The 20,960-nt window shown below is 49.6% G+C and overlaps 2 protein-coding genes across 4 annotated transcripts; one reads left to right on the forward strand and one right to left on the reverse strand.

Moving 5' to 3' along the window:
• Positions 1–147: 147 nt before the first annotated feature.
• Positions 148–3,552, forward strand: LENG1 (leukocyte receptor cluster member 1; the record flags this gene model as incomplete). The annotated part of the gene is made up of 4 exons (XM_080941804.1): positions 148–301; positions 1,502–1,681; positions 2,301–2,551; positions 3,339–3,552. The coding sequence occupies exons 1-4, from the start codon at positions 170–172 to the stop codon at positions 3,550–3,552; spliced, it is 777 nt and encodes a 258-aa protein (XP_080797930.1). The 5' UTR covers positions 148–169.
• Positions 3,553–3,611: 59 nt separating this feature from the next.
• On the reverse strand, positions 3,612–18,945 carry CNOT3 (CCR4-NOT transcription complex subunit 3). 3 transcript variants are annotated; one of them, XM_080941802.1, is made up of 18 exons: positions 18,669–18,945; positions 13,574–13,648; positions 13,405–13,472; positions 13,116–13,190; positions 12,884–12,973; positions 12,545–12,673; positions 12,355–12,450; positions 11,111–11,330; positions 10,886–11,019; positions 10,264–10,320; positions 8,541–8,922; positions 8,338–8,461; positions 7,483–7,681; positions 6,400–6,499; positions 6,109–6,307; positions 5,773–5,905; positions 5,046–5,171; positions 3,612–3,958 (listed from the first exon to the last, which is right to left on the reverse strand). In XM_080941802.1, the coding sequence occupies exons 2-18, from the start codon at positions 13,596–13,598 to the stop codon at positions 3,860–3,862; spliced, it is 2,256 nt and encodes a 751-aa protein (XP_080797928.1). In that variant the 5' UTR covers positions 13,599–13,648; positions 18,669–18,945; the 3' UTR covers positions 3,612–3,859. The 3 variants fall into 3 exon arrangements, with proteins under 3 accessions (XP_080797928.1, XP_080797929.1, XP_080797927.1); XM_080941803.1 differs by having other exon boundaries at positions 8,721–8,922; positions 11,111–11,333; XM_080941801.1 differs by having other exon boundaries at positions 11,111–11,333.
• Between the last annotated feature and the right edge of the window lie 2,015 nt (positions 18,946–20,960).

Consider the following 20,960-nt stretch of genomic DNA (forward strand, 5'->3'; position numbering starts at 1 on the left):
AGATGGAAGGCTTCTCAGCCAATCATCTCTAACTAGGGCTAGGAGGGAGCGTGACAATTGGCCCAGAACCAGTGCACGGGCAAGGGTGGAACCATGGGGCGGGAACATCCTCGAGCCAATCGGAAGTGCTGAAGAGTGGGCCTGACAGTCGGAGGTCGGTACTGGAGCCATGAATATCTTGCCGAAGAAGAGCTGGCACGTCCGGAACAAGGACAATGTCGCCCGCGTGCGGCGTGACGAGGCCCAGGCCAGGGAGGAGGAGAAGGAGCGTGAGCGGAGGGTGCTGCTCGCTCAGCAAGAGGTAAGCCTGGGGCCGGTCCGGAAGTGCGGCGGGCCAGCCTATCACTCGGCGTGGGTCGGTGTGTTCGACGATGTTTCTCTGAAAATCCTGTGCTTAAAACCTTCCTAGATTTATCCACTAGTATTGAAGGGACCAGAGACTAACACACTGGAAGAATTGGACAAATATTCTGATTATAGGTTGCCCGCACAAGTTTATTACTAATCATCAACTGTGTGTTAGCTCCCTTCCTTCGGAGCGCTTGGCTTGAGAACATCTCTTAGAACATCTTAGAGGGATGCGGTCATCTTGCTCTGAGTGCCACAGCTTCAGCAAGGAGGGCAAAGGGTGAACAAGCTGGGATCCACTTAGTTGGACGTATTTTTTTCTCCCTTATTGCTTCCCAAGACATAAGGCGGCGTTCTTTATTTGAACAAGGGTCTATGCTGCTGTTCTGGAAATGTGCCACCTGAATGCTGGTATTGAAGTCTACACACATACACACACACACACACACACACGCCCGGATTTTAATAGTTATTCGATAAGTTTGATTTACACTTAAGACCGTTGGCCAATCTGTTCATGAATTAGTGTGGGCTTTTAAATTAAAAAGGGGGGGGGGGATGAAGCTTGTAATTAATCCCAGATACTAAGGCTGCAGAGGGGAGAATTGTGAATCAGAGACTATCCTAAGCAATTCAGACCCTATCTGGGATCGGGCTGTATTTGGAATGGTGACCATGGTGACCTGGAGCCATGCCTTGGATTCAGATCCTTTGTCCAGAAAGCAATGTTTGGCGACCTTACACTTTTGGGAGTATGCACATACTTGTGCTGGGGACTGAACTACACACACTAAGCAGGGGCTCTATGGCTGAACAAGCCACCTCTCCCCTATCTTCCTAGGGTGGGAAACCTGTCTTGGGCCAGGGTATTCTCCCAACTATCTCCGATAGCCCAGTCTACTATTTAAAAATGCACTCCAAGTTAGAAACGGTATCTTTTTTGGCTCCCAGAACCTCCATTCCCCCATCTCCCCCCCCCCCTTTGATTTTTTTGAGACAGCGTCTCTTTGTGTAGACCAGACTGGTCTTGAATTCAGAGGTCCACCTGCCTCTGCCACCAGAGTGCTGGCTGGGATCAAAGGTGTATGCCACCACTGCCCTTCCCTGCCCATGGACCCTTCTTGCATCCTCAGCACCTCTGGATTCTTCATAGGCCCGAACAGAGTTCCTACGGAAGAAAGCCAGGCGCCAAAACTCACTACCCGAGCTGGAAGCAGCAGACCCAGGAGCTCCAAGTTCTGGCCCTGTGGACCTGTTTCGGGAGCTACTGGAAGAAGGGAAAGGAGTGCCCAGAGGCAATAAAGAGCACCAGAAAGAGAAACAACAGGAAAGGGTAAGCTGGCCTCATTTGTTGGTGGAATCCTTGGGGTGGGGGTAGGGGTGGGGACTGGCTGTGACTACTAGGATATGGTGGTAAGTGGGCACACAGAACATTCAGAATGTTGACTGAGAGGTATCACCTATAAGTTGATTACTGCTGCACAGCACTTAAACTGGCTAACCTTTTTCATGGGACTAAAATGTCTTACGTACGCTATTTTATTTTGAGATGAGATCACAACTACACAGATTAGGGTGCTTTCCAGTTCTCAATCCCCATGCCTTGGCCTCCTGGGTCAAGTGCTGGATTATATGAATGCACTGTGCACTGTGGCTCTCCTACATCTCTCATCCAACTTCAAAGGTGCACTGAAAACCACTCCTCTGCTTTGCTTTTCTACAAGTTTCTTCTTGGGAACAAGATTGTTCTCAAAGTAAGCTTCCATTACTACAAATAAGTTCCTGGTGCTTTACAAAGCTGGTTTCTGAATGGTCTCATAATTTCCTGTGTTAAATGACTGCCTCCCAGTCAAGTCACTGTGTCGAGAAACTTGGTCCCTTAGTTTTTCTATTGCTGTATGTAGGGCTTCCAGAGGGAATGAAAAGACTATTTTGTTTTCTTGCCTCTGCAGGAGAGACAAGAGAAAGCACTAGGCATCCTGACATACTTGGGCCAGAGTGCAGCAGAGGCCCAAACTCAACCTCCGTGGTACCAGCTTCCCCCAGGGCAAAAGGGCTGCCCTCCAGGCACAAGCACAGATGAGAAGATCAAGAACCGATTGGACCCCTTAAGAGAGATGCAGAAGCACCTGGCCAAGAAAAGGCACAGCAGTGAAAGCCATCCTTCCAGAGAGGACCGGCCTCAGAAACAACAGCCCAGAGAGTAAGAATAGACTTTGCTCACAGCAGAGCCAAGTGAGACTTTGAAGATCCTAGCACATCAGCCAGGATACCAAGACTTAGCAGGGCAGGCAGGAAGAAGTGGTTCTTGGTATGTTGTATAAGGGTATGTGCGGATGCTTGTGTACAGTATTTTTCAGATTTTTCTTTAATGTGCACAAATGTTACATCTGTGTACCACATAATTGCTGATGCCTTTAGACTAGAAGTCACTGGGTCCCCTGAAACTTGAACTTGTGTGTTAATTTTTTTCTTCTTTTATTGATGCTGGCTGTCCTAGAACTATGTAAATCAGGCTGGCCTTGAACTCCTGTGATTAGAATGTGTCCCATTCATCACATTCAGCTTTTTAACCAAGAGTTTGAGTTCACTGCCACAGTAAAAGGCACCCCACAGTAAAGAGCCTATTTGACTCTGGTCCTCAGGTCTTTGTGTTTTTGAGACAGGGTTTCTTTGTGTGGCTCCATGTGGAGTGCTGGGATTAAAGGTGTGTACCACCTATACCCAACAAAGATATTTTTATTTTTATGTGCATTAGTGTTTAGCCTTCAGGTGTATCTGTGCCAGATCAGTTTTGAGCCACTTTATATGGGTGCTAGGATTGAGTCCAGCCACCAATCCTCACTTTTTGGGGTTAGAGAATAAAAACATTATTTGAAAATGGTACAGGGAACACAGGATATTGCAGTGAGTCCAAGGACTTTCTCATGTGACCCAGGATCAGGCAAGTGGCATCTCAAAGCTTTCTGTTCTTGCTTTCCTCCCTGCAGACCAACTTCCCTAGAAAAGCTCCGTGCTGAACGTCTTAAGCGGGAAGCAGCTGAGAGAGCTCGAGCTGAGGCCCTGCTGGCCCGGGTACAAGGCCAGGTATCCCAGCAAGGTCAGGTGGAAGAGACAGATGAAAGGAGGCGACGGTACAACTCCCAGTTCAACCCCCAGCTGGCCAGGCGACCTCGTCAGCAGAACCCAACTCCTGCCCACTGAACTCTTTTTGGGGGGTGGGGGGTGGGTACAGATGCCAGCCATCATATAAAACTATTTATTCATAAATATTTTCCAAAATGAAAATAGGTTTACCAAAAAATGTCCCTCACTGGGGAGGGGAGGAGGGGGCAGCCCTTGCCCCCAGGGTAGGGCAGAGAGGAAGAGAAAGCCTCCCTATCCCTTCCCTGCTTCCTGGGGGGGAGGGTGTCCCATGGCCTTGGGCCTCCCCCAGTCTTCCAGGGCAGGGCCCTCACCTGGGCAGGGGGATCAGCATGCGGGGGAGGGGGAAGGTAGAGGGGGGCCGGTGTCACTGGAGGTCCCGGTCCTCCAGGTAGCGGTACTCAAAGGTGAAGCCTTCCTTCTTCCGCTGGCCCCACTTCTCGTAGTCAAAGTAGATATAGGTGCCCTGGCCAGGGAAGAAGGTGGTCAGTGAGTAGACAAAAAGGGGGGCTGAGATCTGGGCCAGGCAGATGAACAAGAGGCAGCTGTCAAGATCATGGAGGTACCAAGGTATCCTACCCGGTTGCACTGTAACACTCCACCCTTAAGGAATGGGGCCAAACCTGGCCTTTGCCCCACGTGGGCCTGCAGGCCTAAACTCATGTTAAGTGACATGAGGAGTGGGCACCAAAGGTGACCTACAATGCACCATATGCACCATCTACATCTACAGAGATACACACTTCATTGTAACTGAGATTCTGAGGGACTTGATATATTCATGTCAAGGACCAAACCAGGAAGGCTGAAGAGCATACAGCAAGAAAGCAGCTAGGTCAAGTGTCTGAAATGCTCAAGTGGTCTGGAAGACATAGGGGACAGAACAATTTATGTGAGAATGGAGATGAGGCCCAGCTTGGTACCAGGAAGCGTAGAGGGGTGTGTGTATCGGAAGAGGGGTGTGTGTATCGGAAAAGACACTGTAAAACACACCAACTGAAAAGTTTTTTTCTTTTTCGACATTCACTGTGTAGCAGGCACCATTAGTCATTTAATCCTTGTAACAACTGCATTATTATAGGTGCTGTTACTCCCATTTTTACAGATAGGAGAACAAATGGGAGAGATTCTTCCAATGACTCAAACCCCCCAGATCAGCTAGCTGGCTTGAGGGTATTTAGGAAGAGTGGTGTTTCCAATGGTTGAGACTCGAGAAGGCTGACTAAACAGTCCCTGCTCTGCTGTGTGAAGGAAATGAAGTCAAGTTTGGAAAATGCCAACTAGAAAATCTCATGCTCCAAACCAAAGTACCCAGGGCTGCGTGGTGGAAGCAGTTAGCAGCTCCAGGAAGATGTCTCCTTGGAAGTAGTAATAATGGCTCAGAACTACAAAGTACCAAGAAATGGTCAAATGGAGAGGGATCATAGAGAACAACTTAGGGAACCAGCTTGGTGCAGGACTGTGCCCGAAAGAAAAAGGCCAACAAGGACAGAGAGTTGGGACTGGTGACACTAGCCATACCCCAATGGGACTAGGTTGGGCGGGATCCTCACCTGCTCAAACTCATCTGTGATAGTCTTAGGCTCCTCGTGCCTCTGGAACCACATCATATACTTGGTGTGGAATCGCCAGGACTGCTTCTTTAGGGCCTTGGCTGCCAAGTACTGTGCCTTGGTTCCCTGGGAAAGAAAATGTAGAGGAAGATCAGAAGGTATTCAAACTGAGTAGCTAGCAGGGGGACAGGACAGGGCATTAGGGCTGGACACAGACCCCCACCACAGGCCAGCTGGGGTGGAGAGTCCACTTGGAGACAGTGCTGGAAGCACAAAACATACCATAGTCAGAAGAAAATGAGACAGGAGGTGAGAATTGCTTTCAGAAAAGCTTTGAGAAAGAAGAGAAACTAGTGCATAATGAAAGCTGAAAGGAGACAAAGTAGAAAGCTCAAGTGGGGAGGGGCGTTGACCCACTGCAGTCAAGGGATCAAACAGTTCTGCAGAGGTCTCTACTGCAATTCAGCAGCTATTCTAAATTAAAGGGCTTTCCAGGAACTGAGAGCTCTTGGCAGTGGAAACTGCAGCCTTTCTCTGAATCTTAGCAATTAGAAAGTTTTGGGACTGGGTCAGGTTTGATTTGAGGGGGCTCAGGACTGGGATAGGGAGGGGTGCGGTCCCAGTGGCCGCAGTGGGACACCCACCTCGCCCCTCCAGCCCGAAGGGGGATGGCAGCGGTGGCGGCGGAGCTGGGGGGCCCGAGGCTGCCCCGGGGGCCCTGCTGTACCTCCAGATAGTAGAAGATGAAGAAGAGCGTCTCAGTTGACAGGCGCTGGTAGAACTCCACAGTGTCCGAGTGTGGGGGTGGCATCTGGTGGTGGTAGGGGGGTGTCGGGCAAGGGTTCCGGGGGAGGTACTGCCTGTGAACCAGTGAAGATTTAGTGCCAGGTGGCTTCGAGCTCTTGCCCTGCCTCTAGGAGGGTGTCAGAAGCACACTTCAACTTGCTTTAGGGAGCCCCAAGCCTTTGAGGTGAGTACTCTACCTAGTCTCTCAGGACCCAGGAACCAGCTCCTCCCTCAGACTGGGGAGTCCCGGTCCCCAGCCCCTTCTGCAGCCCCTCACCGAATGCGCTCGGAGTCAGAGGGGTGGGGCATGTGGTGCCAGGCGGCCTCTTCCATGGCCTGCTGGTATAGCTGCTCCTTGGTGAGGGATACTGGCCCCAGTGGACAGACGCCCAGTGACAATGGTATGTTCACCTCTGATAGCTGCAGGGGTGGCTGGGATGAGGTGGGTGGTGCTGATGTGCTGCTCAGGATGATGTCTGTAGGGGATGGGCCATTAGGCCCTTAAATGATGAGGATGGGGTCAGCTCCTTTTTGGCTTTTGCCCTCCCTACCATCCCTTGACTGTCACCTCGATCAGTTAGGTGTAACGTTGGCACAGGGTCCTCTATACCAGAGCTGATAGCTGCCCGTTCCGCCATGGATTTCAGAGAGCTCAGAGGTTCAGGGGCCTGGGAAGAGATAGGGGCCGAACCTTAGGACCTGAGCAGAGACTCAGCTACATAAAAAGGTAGTCGAAGAGCTGGAGCAGTCAGTGGTTCAGAGCACTAACTGGTCGGTCTTCCAGAGGTCCTGAGTTCAAATCCCAGCAACTACATGGTGGCTCACAGCTATCCGTAATGGGATCTGATGCCCTCTTCTGTATGTCTGAAGACAGCTACAGTGCACTCAAACACAAAATAAATAAATCTTAAAAAAAAAAAAAAAAATTCTGCACACTGTAATTTGCTGGTGCCAGCTCCCTATTTGCAAGATCTACTCATACAATTCTAGAACACGGCTATAGGGAAGCTGTAAACCTGAAGTCACCAATTACCATCAGATTTGTGAGTTCACTTGTCTGTGCAGGGTTCATAACACATTCCAGAGGACACATGACCCTACAAAGTACAGTGGACAAGCACACTTCCATAAAGACACATGCTGGGGAAACACTACTGGACTGCCCACAGTAGTATAATATCTTGAGGGAGGTGATTGGCAGAATTGCAGGCTCTTGTTGCCTTAAGGGTGTCGGTCATCCCTTGGCCATTCAGTTTCTGGAAACATCAGTGGGTTGGGTCTCAGCCCCCACACTGCTTTCCCTGGTGAAGCAGCTGGCTCTTCTACCCACTCTGTACAACTCTCCCATCACTGAAGCCCACCCACACACCTGCACCCCAGCTCTCTTGGAGGGACTCATTCTGCACCAGTCATAAGGTCGAGTCCTTCAATAAGGCCGAGTCCTTCAAGCTACTCTTCCCCCATCCCAACCACAGCCTTCCAAAAGTCTCTCCACAAGGTGTCAATTTGCTTCTCTTCCCCTCAAAACCATGCTAAAGCCATATCACCCACTCAGGAGAATGTCTAATATAATGTTTTTTGCCCCAAGAAAGTGCACTCATTGGATTTCCTGCCCCAGGATGGGCTCAGGGCTCACACCTGAGGAACTCACCTTGATTTCTGGGGTGGTGCTGAACTGTGGAGGACCATTGAGAAGGGTGCCAGATGCCTTGGCTTCACTGAAGCTGGGCGTTGGAGAACTTGGGGGATTTACAGGCAGTGGCACCAATAGGCTGGGTCCTCCTGAGTTGTTCCCTGAGCCTGAAGCCACACTCCCAGCCCCGGATGGGGCTGAGGTACTGGGTTCCTTTCTAGGTAAAGAATGGAGTAGAATCAAATTAAGGCCCTTGAGGACAGACAGGCACAGAATATAGAATTCAAAAGGGGGGAGGTGAAAGCAAGAGAGCTGGAACATGCAGAAGTACGAAGGTGTGTGTGCAAACTGAATTTTAGGATCTTCCAACAGCTTATGAAGCTAAAGGACGGGAGAACAAGGGGATAATTCTAGAACTGTCATTGAAACAGATTCAGAGCAAATAAAGTTTCTTTCTATCATTAGAACAAGTAACCTTGCCCAGATATACATGGTGCAATCCCACTAGGGCTGGTAAGGAGGGTGGCAAAGTGGCAGATCTTTTCTTTAGTAATCTGATGTCAGGCTGAAGAAATGGAAGACTAGGACATTTTACTTTGAAAAGGGAAAAAAAAAAAGCCCCCACACTCATGGAAGTCAGGTTGCCTAAGAGCAAAGAACAGAAATGGGAAGACAGCATAGTCCGAGCGTAAAAAATAGAGAGGGCAAAGCTGGAAACGAATGTACACGTCCTAGTTGGTAAGAAGCAGGGACAAGAACCCTTGCTGAGGAGAAAGGACGCACTGGACACTACCTAAGAAGAGTAGAACTTGGAACCCTAAGACACGAGTGGCACGAGAGCCTGTGCCCACACACTGCCACCCCACCACTCACGAGGTGCTGGGAGCTGGGTTGTGAGGGCCCGATGTGGGCCCCAGGACTTGGCTGCTGGCACTGCTGCCTCCACTGCTACTCAGGGCCACCTCTGCAGGGCTGTCTGCCACAACCGAACTATAGCCTGGGGAAAGAAAGGCAAGTGTAACAGGCTGTCAGCTACTGCCCACCTTGCCCTGTCCCCCAAACTGGCCTCCACTTACTGGTGGCACCGTTCTGCTTGCCAGCCCCTCCGCCTGTGCCACTGTTACTATTGCTGCTGCTCCCTCCGCTGCCACCACCACTTCCCCCGCTCGGCTGGGCACTGGGGGGCCGGGGCTGGGCATTGCTGGGCCCGCTGGCATTGGGTGGGGCCACAGCCTGGGCATAGGGGGCAGGAGTACCCGAGTTGTGGCTGGGAGCTGGACTGGCCTTAGGGCCCAGGGCACTTGGAGGTGCTGCTGGGGTAGAGGCCCCATTGTTGCCAGGGGTGGAGCTCAAGGCAGAAGTGGCAGGTGGGGGGCCAGAGGGGTAGGTGGGCGGCACAGCTGGGGACTGGGGGTGCTGGTTGCTGTGGACAGGCTTGGAGCCATTTTTGGCTGGAGACTGCAGGAAAGAACAAACAAGAAGGTCAGGTACTAGACCAGCCTGTCCCCTACCCACCACCCTCATATCGCCTTCCTCGCCTCTAACCTGCTATCAATTGTCCGTATTTTCTGGGGCACTATGAGACTCCAATCAACTTCATATTTAAGACCTATCTATTTATTTTCAGCCCACTCTGCTGTCCCAACAGCTCCCTGGACACTGTCCCTATAGTCCACATGAATCTGACAGAGGTTAGATTGTTAAGATAAGAGACCAAGGAAAACTCAAATACCCTGAATTCAAGACCTAAAGTGGTGGTACATGCCTTTGATCCTAGCACTTGAGAGGCAGAGACAGTCTGAGATTAGCCTTGTCTATTTGGAGAGTTGAGGCCAGCATAGGCTATACACTGAGACGCTCTTGCAAAAGAAACAAACACCCAAAACAAAAAAACCCAACCTCAATTTGTGATTAGTTGGATCAGCCTAAATGTTTAAGAGTAACAGAACTGGGACAATTGGATACTTCTGAATGTCAGCTAATTATGAAACTGTAAATACAGTGCTCTAGAATGTAATGCCCAGGGCATCCCTACTTCAACTAAGCTCCAACAACCAGGCTGCCATGCCAAACTGCCCCCTCTCCTAACCACCACACAAAAATCTCACCAAGTATCAAAGAGAACTGGCCCTTCACTTTTTCCCTGGGACCACTGCTTGACAGTCAGGAGGCCTGATAAGGTGGTAGAGCCAGACCCAACCCCAGGATTTCCTGCGCCAGCCCTGCCTCCTCACTCCATTACTCCTGCTGCTGCTCCCCAACCCTGGTCCCCCACATTAGCTTCATTAGTGTGCACTTAGGTCCTCCTACCAGAGACTGTTCCCTCTAGTTGCCTAGAGGCATTCTGGACTCCTTCAACATTATTGTCTCCTAAGATATGTTCCTAGGAGTTAAGGTTCATTCACTAGGATCTAAAGGAATTCACAAGTGCCACATATTGCCTTCCTCTCTCAGGAACTGCTTCCTGCAGTCAGCACAGCACAGCACAGCCAGTCTGACTTTCTGATCACTCCTTCCAGAGACCAAAGAATCCTCAGTCCAACAGCCCACCTATCTTACTTCCTAACTTCTTGCAACAAGTTCCCTGTGTGACCTGCTGCTGCCCACAGTACCATCCAGTCTTCCTCTACAGAGAAACAGGCCACCTCAACCACAACACCAATTATCACCCTGCCCTTAGGGTGGCACTGTTTCTGGCATACCTGTCCTAAGAGCCCAGCATTGTGGCCAGCCCTCCAGCTTCAGGAATTTTGGACATGACTCAATAAACAAGTTACAAGCCAACAGACTTAGACCCACCTGGCTGACTTCACTGTCTGTAGAACGGCCTCTCTTCTTATCATCTTCAGAGTTTTCCTGAGGCAGGGGAAGTGAAGTCAAAAACTCTGTGACCTCCAGGGCCCAAACAAGAGGACAATCCTTCAGGGACACAGGAGGGCCCTTACTACTTTTAATCTCTCATGGGCCCACCTTACTAGCCTTGTGCTCCAGAGCTGTTCCAATACTCAGCCTGAAATTTTGGTTAACATCTAAAAAAATCTGAGCTCATTAGGACCACCTTCTGAGAGCCAGCACTCACTCCCATCCTGTAAAGTACCCAGGACTTCTTTCCTTATAGACTTCGACCCTGGATCCCTGTCAGAAGGGAAGCACCCAGCTGCTCAGTTCCTCTGGCATTTCACACTCCATCTCCTCCTGAATACCACTACCAAAGATCCACATGCGCCCTAAACCTCAGTGAAAAAAAACCCAGGGTCTATCTTTTGGTTTTTTATTACATTCCACACGAGGAAGGATCTCCAAGCACAAAAAGCCTAGCGCTCACTTCCTGAGCTGCAATCTCTAAGGCAAGACAGGGCTTTTGACTCCTCCATGGCCAGCATCCTGGGAACCCAAGTTATCAATAACCTTGGACACTTACCGTAGTGCAGTTAGCTGGGCTGGGTGGGATGGGAGAGCTAGAGGTTGTTGAGGTGGGTGTACTGCTAGACTGGTTGAAGATCTCATCCTCCATGTGGCTGTGGCTGGGGGGGGAGGTGGCGACCAGCGCCTGTGCTGTGGGGGTAGGGGAGCAGCATGCTTAGCTGGCACAGCCATGCCTCCTGCCCTCACCCTCTGTGCCATGAAGGTCAGCCCAGGGCCTCACGAATGTCCTCGAGGTCCAGGTCGTCATAGAGGAATTCGTTCTCTTCAAAGTCAGGGTCCTGGGATGAGTCAACGTAGTACTCCACATCATCCTTGATCTTGCGGATGGCATCAACTAGGATGGAGTCATTGTCCAGCATGCGCAGGATGGTTTCCAGCATACGTACATGGTAGCGGTGCTTCTCAATATGCCGCTTCAAGCCCTCAATCCGGTCCTGCTTCTGCTGGCGAGCCCAGGGCCAGGCTCAGGGGCTGCAGAGCACCTGGCCGGCCCTCCTGACCCCACAGAACCTATCCTCAGTCCCCCATCTCCAAAGGTACCTCTGCTCCAGCCCCTCCTAACAAGGGCCAGTGAGAAATCTGCCCATCCTCTGTCATCTAAGGACCCATTTCTATCTCCTCAAACCTCTTTAGGCTCTAGAGCTCCCTAGAACCTATAACACCTGTGCTACCCTACAACGTGGCCTCTACCTGGCTCACCTGTGAACAAGTCTTACCCAGATCTCCCACCATTCTGACCTCTACTGGAAATACACATCCTACCTCACTGCAACAGTAATAATAATGAGGACAGGGCCCATGGGAAGGAAATTTGCTGTCAATTTACTATGGCAGCCATAGAGAGCTCCTGCTCTTTCTCAATGTTCAAATTCTTTTTACAACACCTTAGTGCCAGCTTCCAATTCCTCCTTTTGTCAAGGATCCACTCTTTTCCCTCCCAGTGACATCTCTCTCACTTTCCATCCCATCAGAACTTCCTTCCCTGGTGACACCGTTAAGGAGACACAATTGACATCCCTTTGAACTCACATCCTTACAATCCTAGAGGTTTAAGATTTGGGACCCAAATACATGACTTTGACCCAAACCATTTTTGAGTTTCCCATAGCAGCTGGTTTTTAGAGACACACCAAGCCCCTCCTGGGAACCTGGAGATCTTTGCAGTGCTCTGTATCTTCCCAATTTAGTCCTCCCTTTAAGTCTCACTCTGTGGTCCATGCCAACCTAATGCACTCTTCACCCAAACTGCCCCTGACAATTGTCTACTCAGATATTTCAATATCCTGTCTCACCTCCTCCCTAAACCATAACTCAGCCAGCTAAGCTGCCTCATCTTGCCTTTCCAATCTCTACCCCAAGTATCTCTTGGACACCCAGAACCAGACTCCTAGGAGCCTCCACATGTCCTGTTCACAGGCCATATCCATCCCTACCCCTGTGGATGATGGTGCCCCCACCACTCACATCCTTGTCGCCTTTCTTCTTGCGAGTCTGTACCGACAGTGACTCCACCTCACTCTCAAACTGGTCCACCTGCATATTTAAGGTGTCAATGGTGTTCTGGGGGAAGAGAAGGGAAGAAGGGTTTGTCCTCAAGACCCTGGGAAATATTTAAGTCTGGGCCCAAGTGCTTACTTTCTTTGTCCCAACTTACCGTGAGCCACTGGCCAACCTCTTCCTTCTCCTTCTGGGCAGGGTCCACCTTCTGAGCCAGACCCAGACCTTCCTTGCTATAAGCTTTGGTTTTGGTCTCTCGTTCCACAACTTTGAACCGTTCCATTTGCTGTGGAGAGTACAGTTGGCAGAGTGCTCAAAGGTGGTATAGGGGCTATAAGGGCCAGCAATACCAAAAACAGCCTCAGCCCTTCCCTTAGTTGTGGAAACGTTTCTCCTCCCAAGGACTCTGTAGTGACAGCTCCACCTCTGCCTTCTTGGGTCCCAAGAGAATGACCATATCCCCACCCCCAAAAAGCCCCAGGCTCTGGTTTCCTACCGTTTCAATGAGCTTGCGGTTTTCGATAAGCTGCCTTTTGTCCTTGATCTCATTGGATGCTACCCATGTCTTGATCTGGTCCCTCAGCCGCTGAAGGGAGAAGTAACAAAATAATTAGGCTACAGACCTGGAAACTGGGGCCCTCAATGACCTTTTCTCCCTGGGACCCATCAGTCCACTGTCCCCATCCCTCCTCCCATAGGACACAAGAGTCCATCCCCAGCCCCCTCACTTGTAGCTTCTTAATCTCCTTCTTTAGGTCAGCCTCATACTTTTCTTTCTGGTTCGCGTTGGCTGCATTGTGGAGCTGAGGGATGAAGAATTCAGCAGTCAATGTGAAAGTGGCTGCCCAGAACTCGCCATAGCAGTAAAGGTCCAGTCTCTCTTCCTCGGCTGGGAAATCTAGGAGCCCCTCCCCACAGTCGATCTTAGGGATGATTCCCTGGTCAAGACCCCAAGACCCTGAACCTCTTGATTCTTTGCCCCACAGACAACAAATTTTGAGATTCCTAGGACCTTACCTTTTGCCAAATATCTTCAAACTGCTCCACGCCTTCAGATACTTTCTTGAGGCAGCGATCAATCTCACCTGGCCAGGGAGCAAGACTGTTAGGATACTGCCAAATTAGCAAACATCCAGAGAAATTCCCAGAAGAAAGGGCACGTGACCTATTAACAGTAGTCTATTACCTTGGAGTTTGCGCTTGTCCGCCATCTTCCCTGCCCTACAGACGCACTCTCTTCATACTCTCTTGGAAACGGACACTGCTGGGAAAAATTGGGGAAGACTTAACATCCATTCCTTGGCTAGATTCAAACTCAGAGTCACGGACATGGGTAGGAATCATGGGGTAGGTGGGATGGTAGAAGGAAGAAACATTTACTTGCCCTTCCCCACCTGATAAAACTTAGAACCTTGAACATACACTCTTTCATCTAGCTACATCCCCAGCTACATTTCCTATCTAATAAGGGAGATCTGGCCTGTTCTTACATTCCTTCAATTAGCAGACTGGAATCTGGGAAACTGTTGAAAGAAAAGTACATCTTATTTGTGGGCCTCTGACTTAAGAAGTAGAAAATTTCTAAAATACAGTTTCTATGCTCTAGATGACACTAGAGTACACGAAGCACACAGGTAAACTGCTGGGATGAAAGCATTAGCCCTAGAAATGACACTTTTTAAACCGAGGGTTTCAGAGCAGAGGTGGCTGGGAGAGGGCACTCCAGGTAAGTCACAGAACACAAGAGGCTGGTGGTCCTGGAAAGGCTAAGAGGTGTGAGCTGAAGAGGAAGAGACAGGGGACTTCGGCAACTATTAAGATCAAGACCCATTCATACAGGACAAGGAAGAAAGACATTATGGTTCCAAGAAATTTATTCCACAGCAGAAGCCTGACAGTAAAGATAACTATAAAAACTTGGGAGCAGGAAGCAGCAGCCCAAGGAGGGTTAGAAGACAGAAGTCTCAAAGGTAAGAAAGTGAAATAGAACCTTAGCCAGCAGTGAGCAGATCTGTACACATAGAGGATTCCCGTATCAGACAGACGGGCAATTTAGACTCAGAAATGTGAACCCATCAAGAGCAGAAACCAAAATGTACAGAGACACCTATTTTTATTCTGAAGGAAGTTGAGTTTAATTCAGGGGAACCTGAGGACAAAGGACTGAGGAGAGAATGTTTATTGGCAGGGAAATCCACACTACACAAGTTGACACTGAAACAGGGCAACCTGGAGAGGAAGGACCCTAAGCTCCTAGCACAAGCTGTAACCCTCTTCCCTGTGGGTATAATAAAAAGCAGGCTCTGAGAACTAGACTGACACAGGGCAAGTGCCCCAATATAGCTCTTAGCTATAAAGGCAGAAACAGCCCCACTCCTAGGAACAAGAGTTTCAACCTGGAGGGTAACCAGATTGAGGGTCCTTAACTAAGGAAACTGGAACACCCAGAAAGTCTTAACAAAAGGTGTGATGTGGAAAACGTTTCAGTCAGCCACCTAATGAACTATAACCAGTACAACATTTAAAATAAAACCTTTCCTTTTCCAAAACATAGTCTTAGTATATAAGTCATATAAGTCAGGATGACTTTGTCCTCCCAAATGCTGAGGTTACAGGAGTGTGTCTGCCATACTAGGTTCAGTCTTTTCACTTGTACTCAGCATAGCATGGGACACAGCATTAGGGGGCAGATTTAGAAAAAGAGGTCTGGAGTGGATGGGGCTGCTGCCTTCTCTGAAAAGGAATTTAAAGGACCTATCAGAAAGAGTACACACAGCACTCTCAATTGAGGATTAGCTGACACCATACTATAGGGATCTCCAGGAAGACCTACCAAAGGAACTCAGCCAAGAGCCCACAGAGGAGACGGCAGTAGGGTGAGTACCTCTGATCTAGGGACACCAGCAGGAGGTATTCAAGATCTTGACCAGGAGTGAGTCTTGGCTCTAATATCCATCAGCAAAGAGAAGCCTCTTTTTATACAAGGGAAGGAAGGTATGTTAAACAAGGACTTATTACACTACCCACGTTGTCCCAAGAGCCTGCAGGAGGGTTCTGGACAGGCACTGCAGCCTTAAGGAGGTGAGGCCTTACCCTAGCTCCACACTGAAGTGGTTGGGACTGCAGCATGGGGAGGAAGAGGTACAGGCCCGCAGCTAGAGGGAAGAACTGTGACAACGACAGAAGTCCTAAGGGGCCAGAAGCAAGGCACCTGAGAACAGCTGCAGCAAAGGGCCAGTGAGCAGGTTCCACAGTTTGCCACCAAGCCTGACTAAATACAATTTCCAGGATTTACATGGTAAAGAGAGAACCAATTTTCAAAAGGTATTCTCTACCTTCCACATGTATGCTGCTGGCATGTATACATGTGCAAAAGCATCAACGTAAACACACTCTCAGTCACAACAACTTAAACAAGTAATGTATGTTGTTCCAGCACTTCAGAGGTGGAGGCACAGACCTCTGTGAGTCCAAAGCCAGCTTGGTCTGCATAGTGAGTTCCTGGCCATCAAGAACTACACAGACTCAAAAAAAAAAAAAAAAAAAAAAAAAAAAAAAAGGCCAACCAAATAAATAAATAAATGTCATTAAGAAAATAATTCAAGCCCAGTGAAACAGCTGAGTAGGTAAAGGTTGCCATGAAGACTCGTGATCTGTATTTAACCCCTGGGTCCCAAATAGTGAAAACAGAATAACTTCTCAAAGTTTTTCTCTGACCCCTATATATCTGCCAAGGCATGCATGAACATACAAAACAAGCCAACAAACCCCCCCCCCTAAAACCCAAGATTTAAAAATATATATAATTTTAAAAAATTTTAGGGGCAAGAGATGACTCAGAGGTTAAGAGCACTTGTTGCTCTTGTAGACAACCCAGATTCATTTACCAGCACCTACAAGGCATCTCACAACTGTCTGTCTATAACTCCAGTTCCAGGAGGAACCAACAGCCTTCTCATGTCCAGGAAACATACAGTGAGTGTACTTACATGTGTGCAAGCAAAATACATGTAGACTAAAAGTAAATTGAAAAATTGAAAACAGATGTAGTATTTCAGCCATCAATATGAACAAAGCCATGGATAAAGACAGTATGTGACCCGCAAAAGGCTGCTCCTCCAGAGTAGGACAAGGCCAGACCCAGGAATCTGTGTTTTATTGGCTGGAGCCAGACTAGAGGCCCTCTCTCCACATAAAACAAATAAACAAAAACTACTTGACATGAAGAGGGTGCACAATCTTCAGAAGCTCAGTAGACAGAAAGGGGGCTGGTGCTGGAGCCTCAAAGTAGAGGTGCCACCGCAGAAGAGTGCCCACCCCATTTTCCAAGACCTGCTCTAGGAAGCCATCACTACAGGGCCCTTTTGAGGTAGGCAAGCACCCTCACACAATACATGCACAGATGGTGAAGGGTCTCAAACAGCACGGAAGCTGGGCCAGCTAAATCATTTAGGATACTCTATTCACGGCTGTAGCAAATCCTTAAATTAAGAGTCAAAATAGGAGCCAACAACAAAACAATCTACAGAACTTTCACCATAGATGCCAAGGCGTCATACAGAGACCTGACAAAGGGGTACAATCTTAATTTTGAAGCCTGGTACTGCTGAGTGGCCACCTAAGCATTTTGGCGCAGAGCACAAGGCAGCTAAGAGAGTCCACATTGAAGCCAGGAATAGTGGCAAGCAGCACTGAACGTAGAACTTGAACCCAGTGGAGGATGAGGATTCTGAGGTGAGTAACAGAGATCCTGGTTAGAAGTAACTGTTGCCCCTGGAGAGGCTCCACAACAAAGGTAAGGAGGAACCCACACCTTGAAAAGTCACCCCTTAGAATCTTTAGTTCCAAGCAAAGTGACCAGTGGTCTCTCACCGAGGTCTCAAACACAGCACAATAAACTATCACTTCAAATGCATAAAAAAAGCACAAAGGAGGATTAACACTAGCCATGGGCACCCACACCCCAGAGTATCCTAGCCTCACAGTTGGTACAATGCTGGTGTGGCCATCTCAAATGCAAGAAAGGGGATGATGCCAATAGCAAAGGCAAGAACTTTACCTGGCAGGTGTGACAACACTATCCCACAAAGACAACACAACTGCAGGGAGAAAGGCTACCCCTCGCACAGTAAAAGACTCAGGCTAGTAAAGCTGGCAGTCCTACCGGGTGCCAGTTGAGTGAGAAGGACCCCTTCTAGCTTTGAAACAACCCTTTCACCCAGTGGACTCCAATACAGAAGATCACATATTCACACAAGCTGGGAAGATGAGAATGGAAATACAGAAATGGCAGTTTATGTGATGAGCAGGGAAGGGAGAGAGTGAAGAAACCCCTAAACAAAAGGGCAGAGAGCTAATCCTAAGAGGAGATGACAGTCACAGAACAGAGGTACACCTGTTTAGAAGAGAGCACCAACACCCGAAGGCAAGGGAGCTCACACATTCCACCGACACAGATCTAGGAAAGCTAAAAGGCCCTCACCACACACAGCACTATCAGTAGACTTGACCACTAGGATGCTTCACCCACGAAGGCAGACAGAGTGCATCTTAAAGTGGAGCTTGCATCCCCAAAGCTAGAGGCCGCTGATACTCCACCTCAAAGATGTAAAAGATGTGAAGCTAGGAAGTGAGCAATACGGTACAGTCCAGAATCCAAGATTTGGTGAGATAGTGTTAAAACAAAACAAAACAAACATGCTTCCTTAAAAAAAAAAACTGGTGAAAAGAGACCTCTAGGAGAGTTCACCGCTAGAGCTGTGAGGACTAGGTGGAAACTTTGGCTTAGGGTCCAACTCAGAACGGGAACTGCACCCACTGGTCTTGGGGACTTTTTCCTCCACAATACCCATCTCCACAAGAGGCTTCCCCCTATCAAGACACCAACAAGCTGGAGCTTTCGGGTGCGGAGCCAACGCTCCCAAATGGAGCTCCCGGGGAAGGAAGGCATGACTGCAAGAGTGGCCCCCGCGCCCACAGCAGAAAGACCCCTCCGCGGCCCGCTGCGCGCCCACCACTCCAAGCCCAGCCAGACGCGGAGGAGGGCGGGCACCTCGCACCCGGGGCCGGCGCTCTGCCACGCGGGAGTCCGGACGCGGGAGGACAGAGAGAGGAGAGGGTCCCCGCCCGCCCGAGCCAAATCCGGGCCCGAGCGCGCGGCTAGGGCCCGGCGGGAGCTGAGGCCATGTCGCGACAAGAGGCAGGGTCGCGGAGCAAGAAGTCGACCGATGGAGCTGAGGGAAGAGGGGAAGAGGTCCGGCCCAGTCGAACCTGACGCTCACCACAGGAGCTGGCGCCGCCGCTGCGGAGCGTATCGCGACAGGCGAGGAGGGGGGAGAGAGAGGCGAGCGCCCGCCCGCCGCCTTTTTTTTTTTTTTCCTCTTTCCTCGCGCCCCGAGTCCGGGCGCTATCGCGATAAGAGGGCGCGAAAGCCGGAAGTGGGGTTGGGTTGTTGATAGAGGAAGTGGGCCCGGGATTGTTCTAGACGACCGAGTAGGGGATTCAGGGATCAAGGAAAGGCCCGGCAGCGGCTGCCGACGGCTCCACGGAAGCTGAACGGGCCCGGTCCAAGATGGCGGCGGCGGAGGAGGCCTCCCCTCCTCTCCTCTCGTCTCTGGCGCCGGCCCGCCCCCGAGCCCCGAATATAGGTCCGTCATTGCTCCTGCAGCACGTCGCTCTGCGCCGTTAAGCGAGTCCCATTGGTTCCTAATGAGAACGGGCCCAGCCCCCTCGTTAGGATTGGCTACTCTCTGCAGGGCGCGGCGTTCGATTGGCCTCCCGCTCAGCTTGCTTGGATTGGCTCGGGTTTTTCTTCCCGGCTCCTCCTCCTTCCCTCCTCAGAGCACAACACGCCAGCGCGAGGCCCTGGGTGTCAATCAGGTGGCCTGTGTCGTGGTGATTGGATGTGTCCGCCCCCTTCTCCTAAATCAATTGGCCGCGGGGAGGAGTCAGGGTGAGGGGCGGGAAGTTGCTCGTCAAGTTTAAAGGCAGCTGTAATTGGTTGCGAAGTATATTCTACCCTGAACTCATTGGTTAGTCGTTAAAGTGGGTAGGGGAAAACGACAGAAGGCATGGAGCGTTGAGTGTTAAAGGCAGGTTATCTAGTGGGAGACAGAGGAGGTTCCTGATGGTTGGGGATATTAAACCCAAGTCATCTACCAATCAAAATAGCCGCCAGATCTAAGGGGAGGGGCTAGATAAAACGCCCCGCCCCTTCCTTTGGTTGGCCAACAGGGCAACTATTACCGGAGAATCCTGCGGACAGGTGGAGTTGTCAGAGCATCCTTCCTTTGCCTGTCGTCTGATCGTCTAAGTCGTTCCCCAAGTGCCTCTGATCTCTAAAACTCGGTGCTTTCTAAAGAATGAAAGAAGGAATCAGGAACATTGCAGAAGCGACTGAGAAACACAAAGCATGGAACAGTCGTTTCTCTGGTTAAGTTAGCAGACTGGGACGCTCTCCTGTAGTTGCAAGAACTCTAGCTGCAGAGGAAACTGCGCTTTGTCCTACCTAGGTTACATCTGTAATGGCTACTCGCTAGAATTGTTATACTTTTTAAAGAGTAAACTTAGTCGGCCACCCTTGCCGAGTGCTTAGGTGAGCCTCTTTGGTTTAATTTTGTTCGACTCCCGCCATGTTTACACTTACTTGCGTCTCCTCTTTGGATTTCTCGGTGTTTAGCACCCATAAAACACTTCATAGCCTTTTGCTGACTTAGTAAGTGAATAGTCTGAGCAATGACTTACGTTGAAAATGTGAGCACCACGTTTTCATGAATTGGGAAACACGATCTATTTCTGCCTGCTAGGTGGAGGAAAAGAAGATAAATCCACACTCGAAAAGAACGTGCACGTGCATTTCACCGCATCAGAATGGCATTAAGAGCGGGGAAAATGGCTTATAAAAAAGCATATTCTTCAGCTGGAAAGATGGCTCAGCAGTCATTTTTCTGCAGAGGGCCGGCACCCACATGGTGGCTCACATGCTTGTAACACGTTACAGGTCTGACTCTTTCATCTGGCATCTGCTGGTGCACTTAAGCTCACACATTTACATAATTTTTCAATACATATTTTTAGGGTCATATAGATGTAAGAAAGTGAAACCTAAGGACATGTGTTTATCCAGATTTTTAAAACAGCTTTCACACTCTTGAGTTTGCTATTCACGCAGTTTTGCTACTTCATGCAGGCCCCAAGAATGTGGAACTGCTTCTAGTTTTTATCAGTAATTCCCTAACAAATTATTAAGATGCAGCTTCTTATCTAGGTGATCCCCAGTTCTGCTTTTTCTAACAAGCTCCCAGGATAGCTAATGGCCCTAAGAACAGTGATGATTCTTGGGCTTAGCTGCACTTTAGAATCACCTGGGAAGTTGGTAGAGGCAGTACTTAAGACTTGTGCTAGAACAATGACATCAGCCTTTGGAGTTAGGAACCAATTCTTTCCCTGAAATAATCCCATGGAAATTCCTTTTTTTTTTCTTCAGGAGACCTGAAGCCAAGGCTTAACATGGTAGGGAGGCAGACTGAGTTATTCCCAGTCGATTCTTCCTTCTTATTTTGACAGGATTTCAT

Source organism: Micromys minutus (genome assembly GCF_963924665.1).
Source record: "Micromys minutus genome assembly, chromosome: 30".
NCBI classification, from domain to species: domain Eukaryota; kingdom Metazoa; phylum Chordata; class Mammalia; order Rodentia; family Muridae; genus Micromys; species Micromys minutus.

Excerpts from the sequence above, each read along its gene's own strand:
- CNOT3 (XM_080941801.1), bottom strand. The coding sequence starts at position 13,598 with ATGGCGGACAAGCGCAAACTCCAAG. Across the intron at positions 5,906-6,108 it reads TCTGACTCCGAGCGCATTCG|GCAGTACCTCCCCCGGAACC; the intron begins GTGAGGGGCTGC and ends ACTGGTTCACAG. Across the intron at positions 5,172-5,772 it reads TCATCTTCTACTATCTGGAG|GGAACCAAGGCACAGTACTT; the intron begins GTACAGCAGGGC and ends TTTCTTTCCCAG.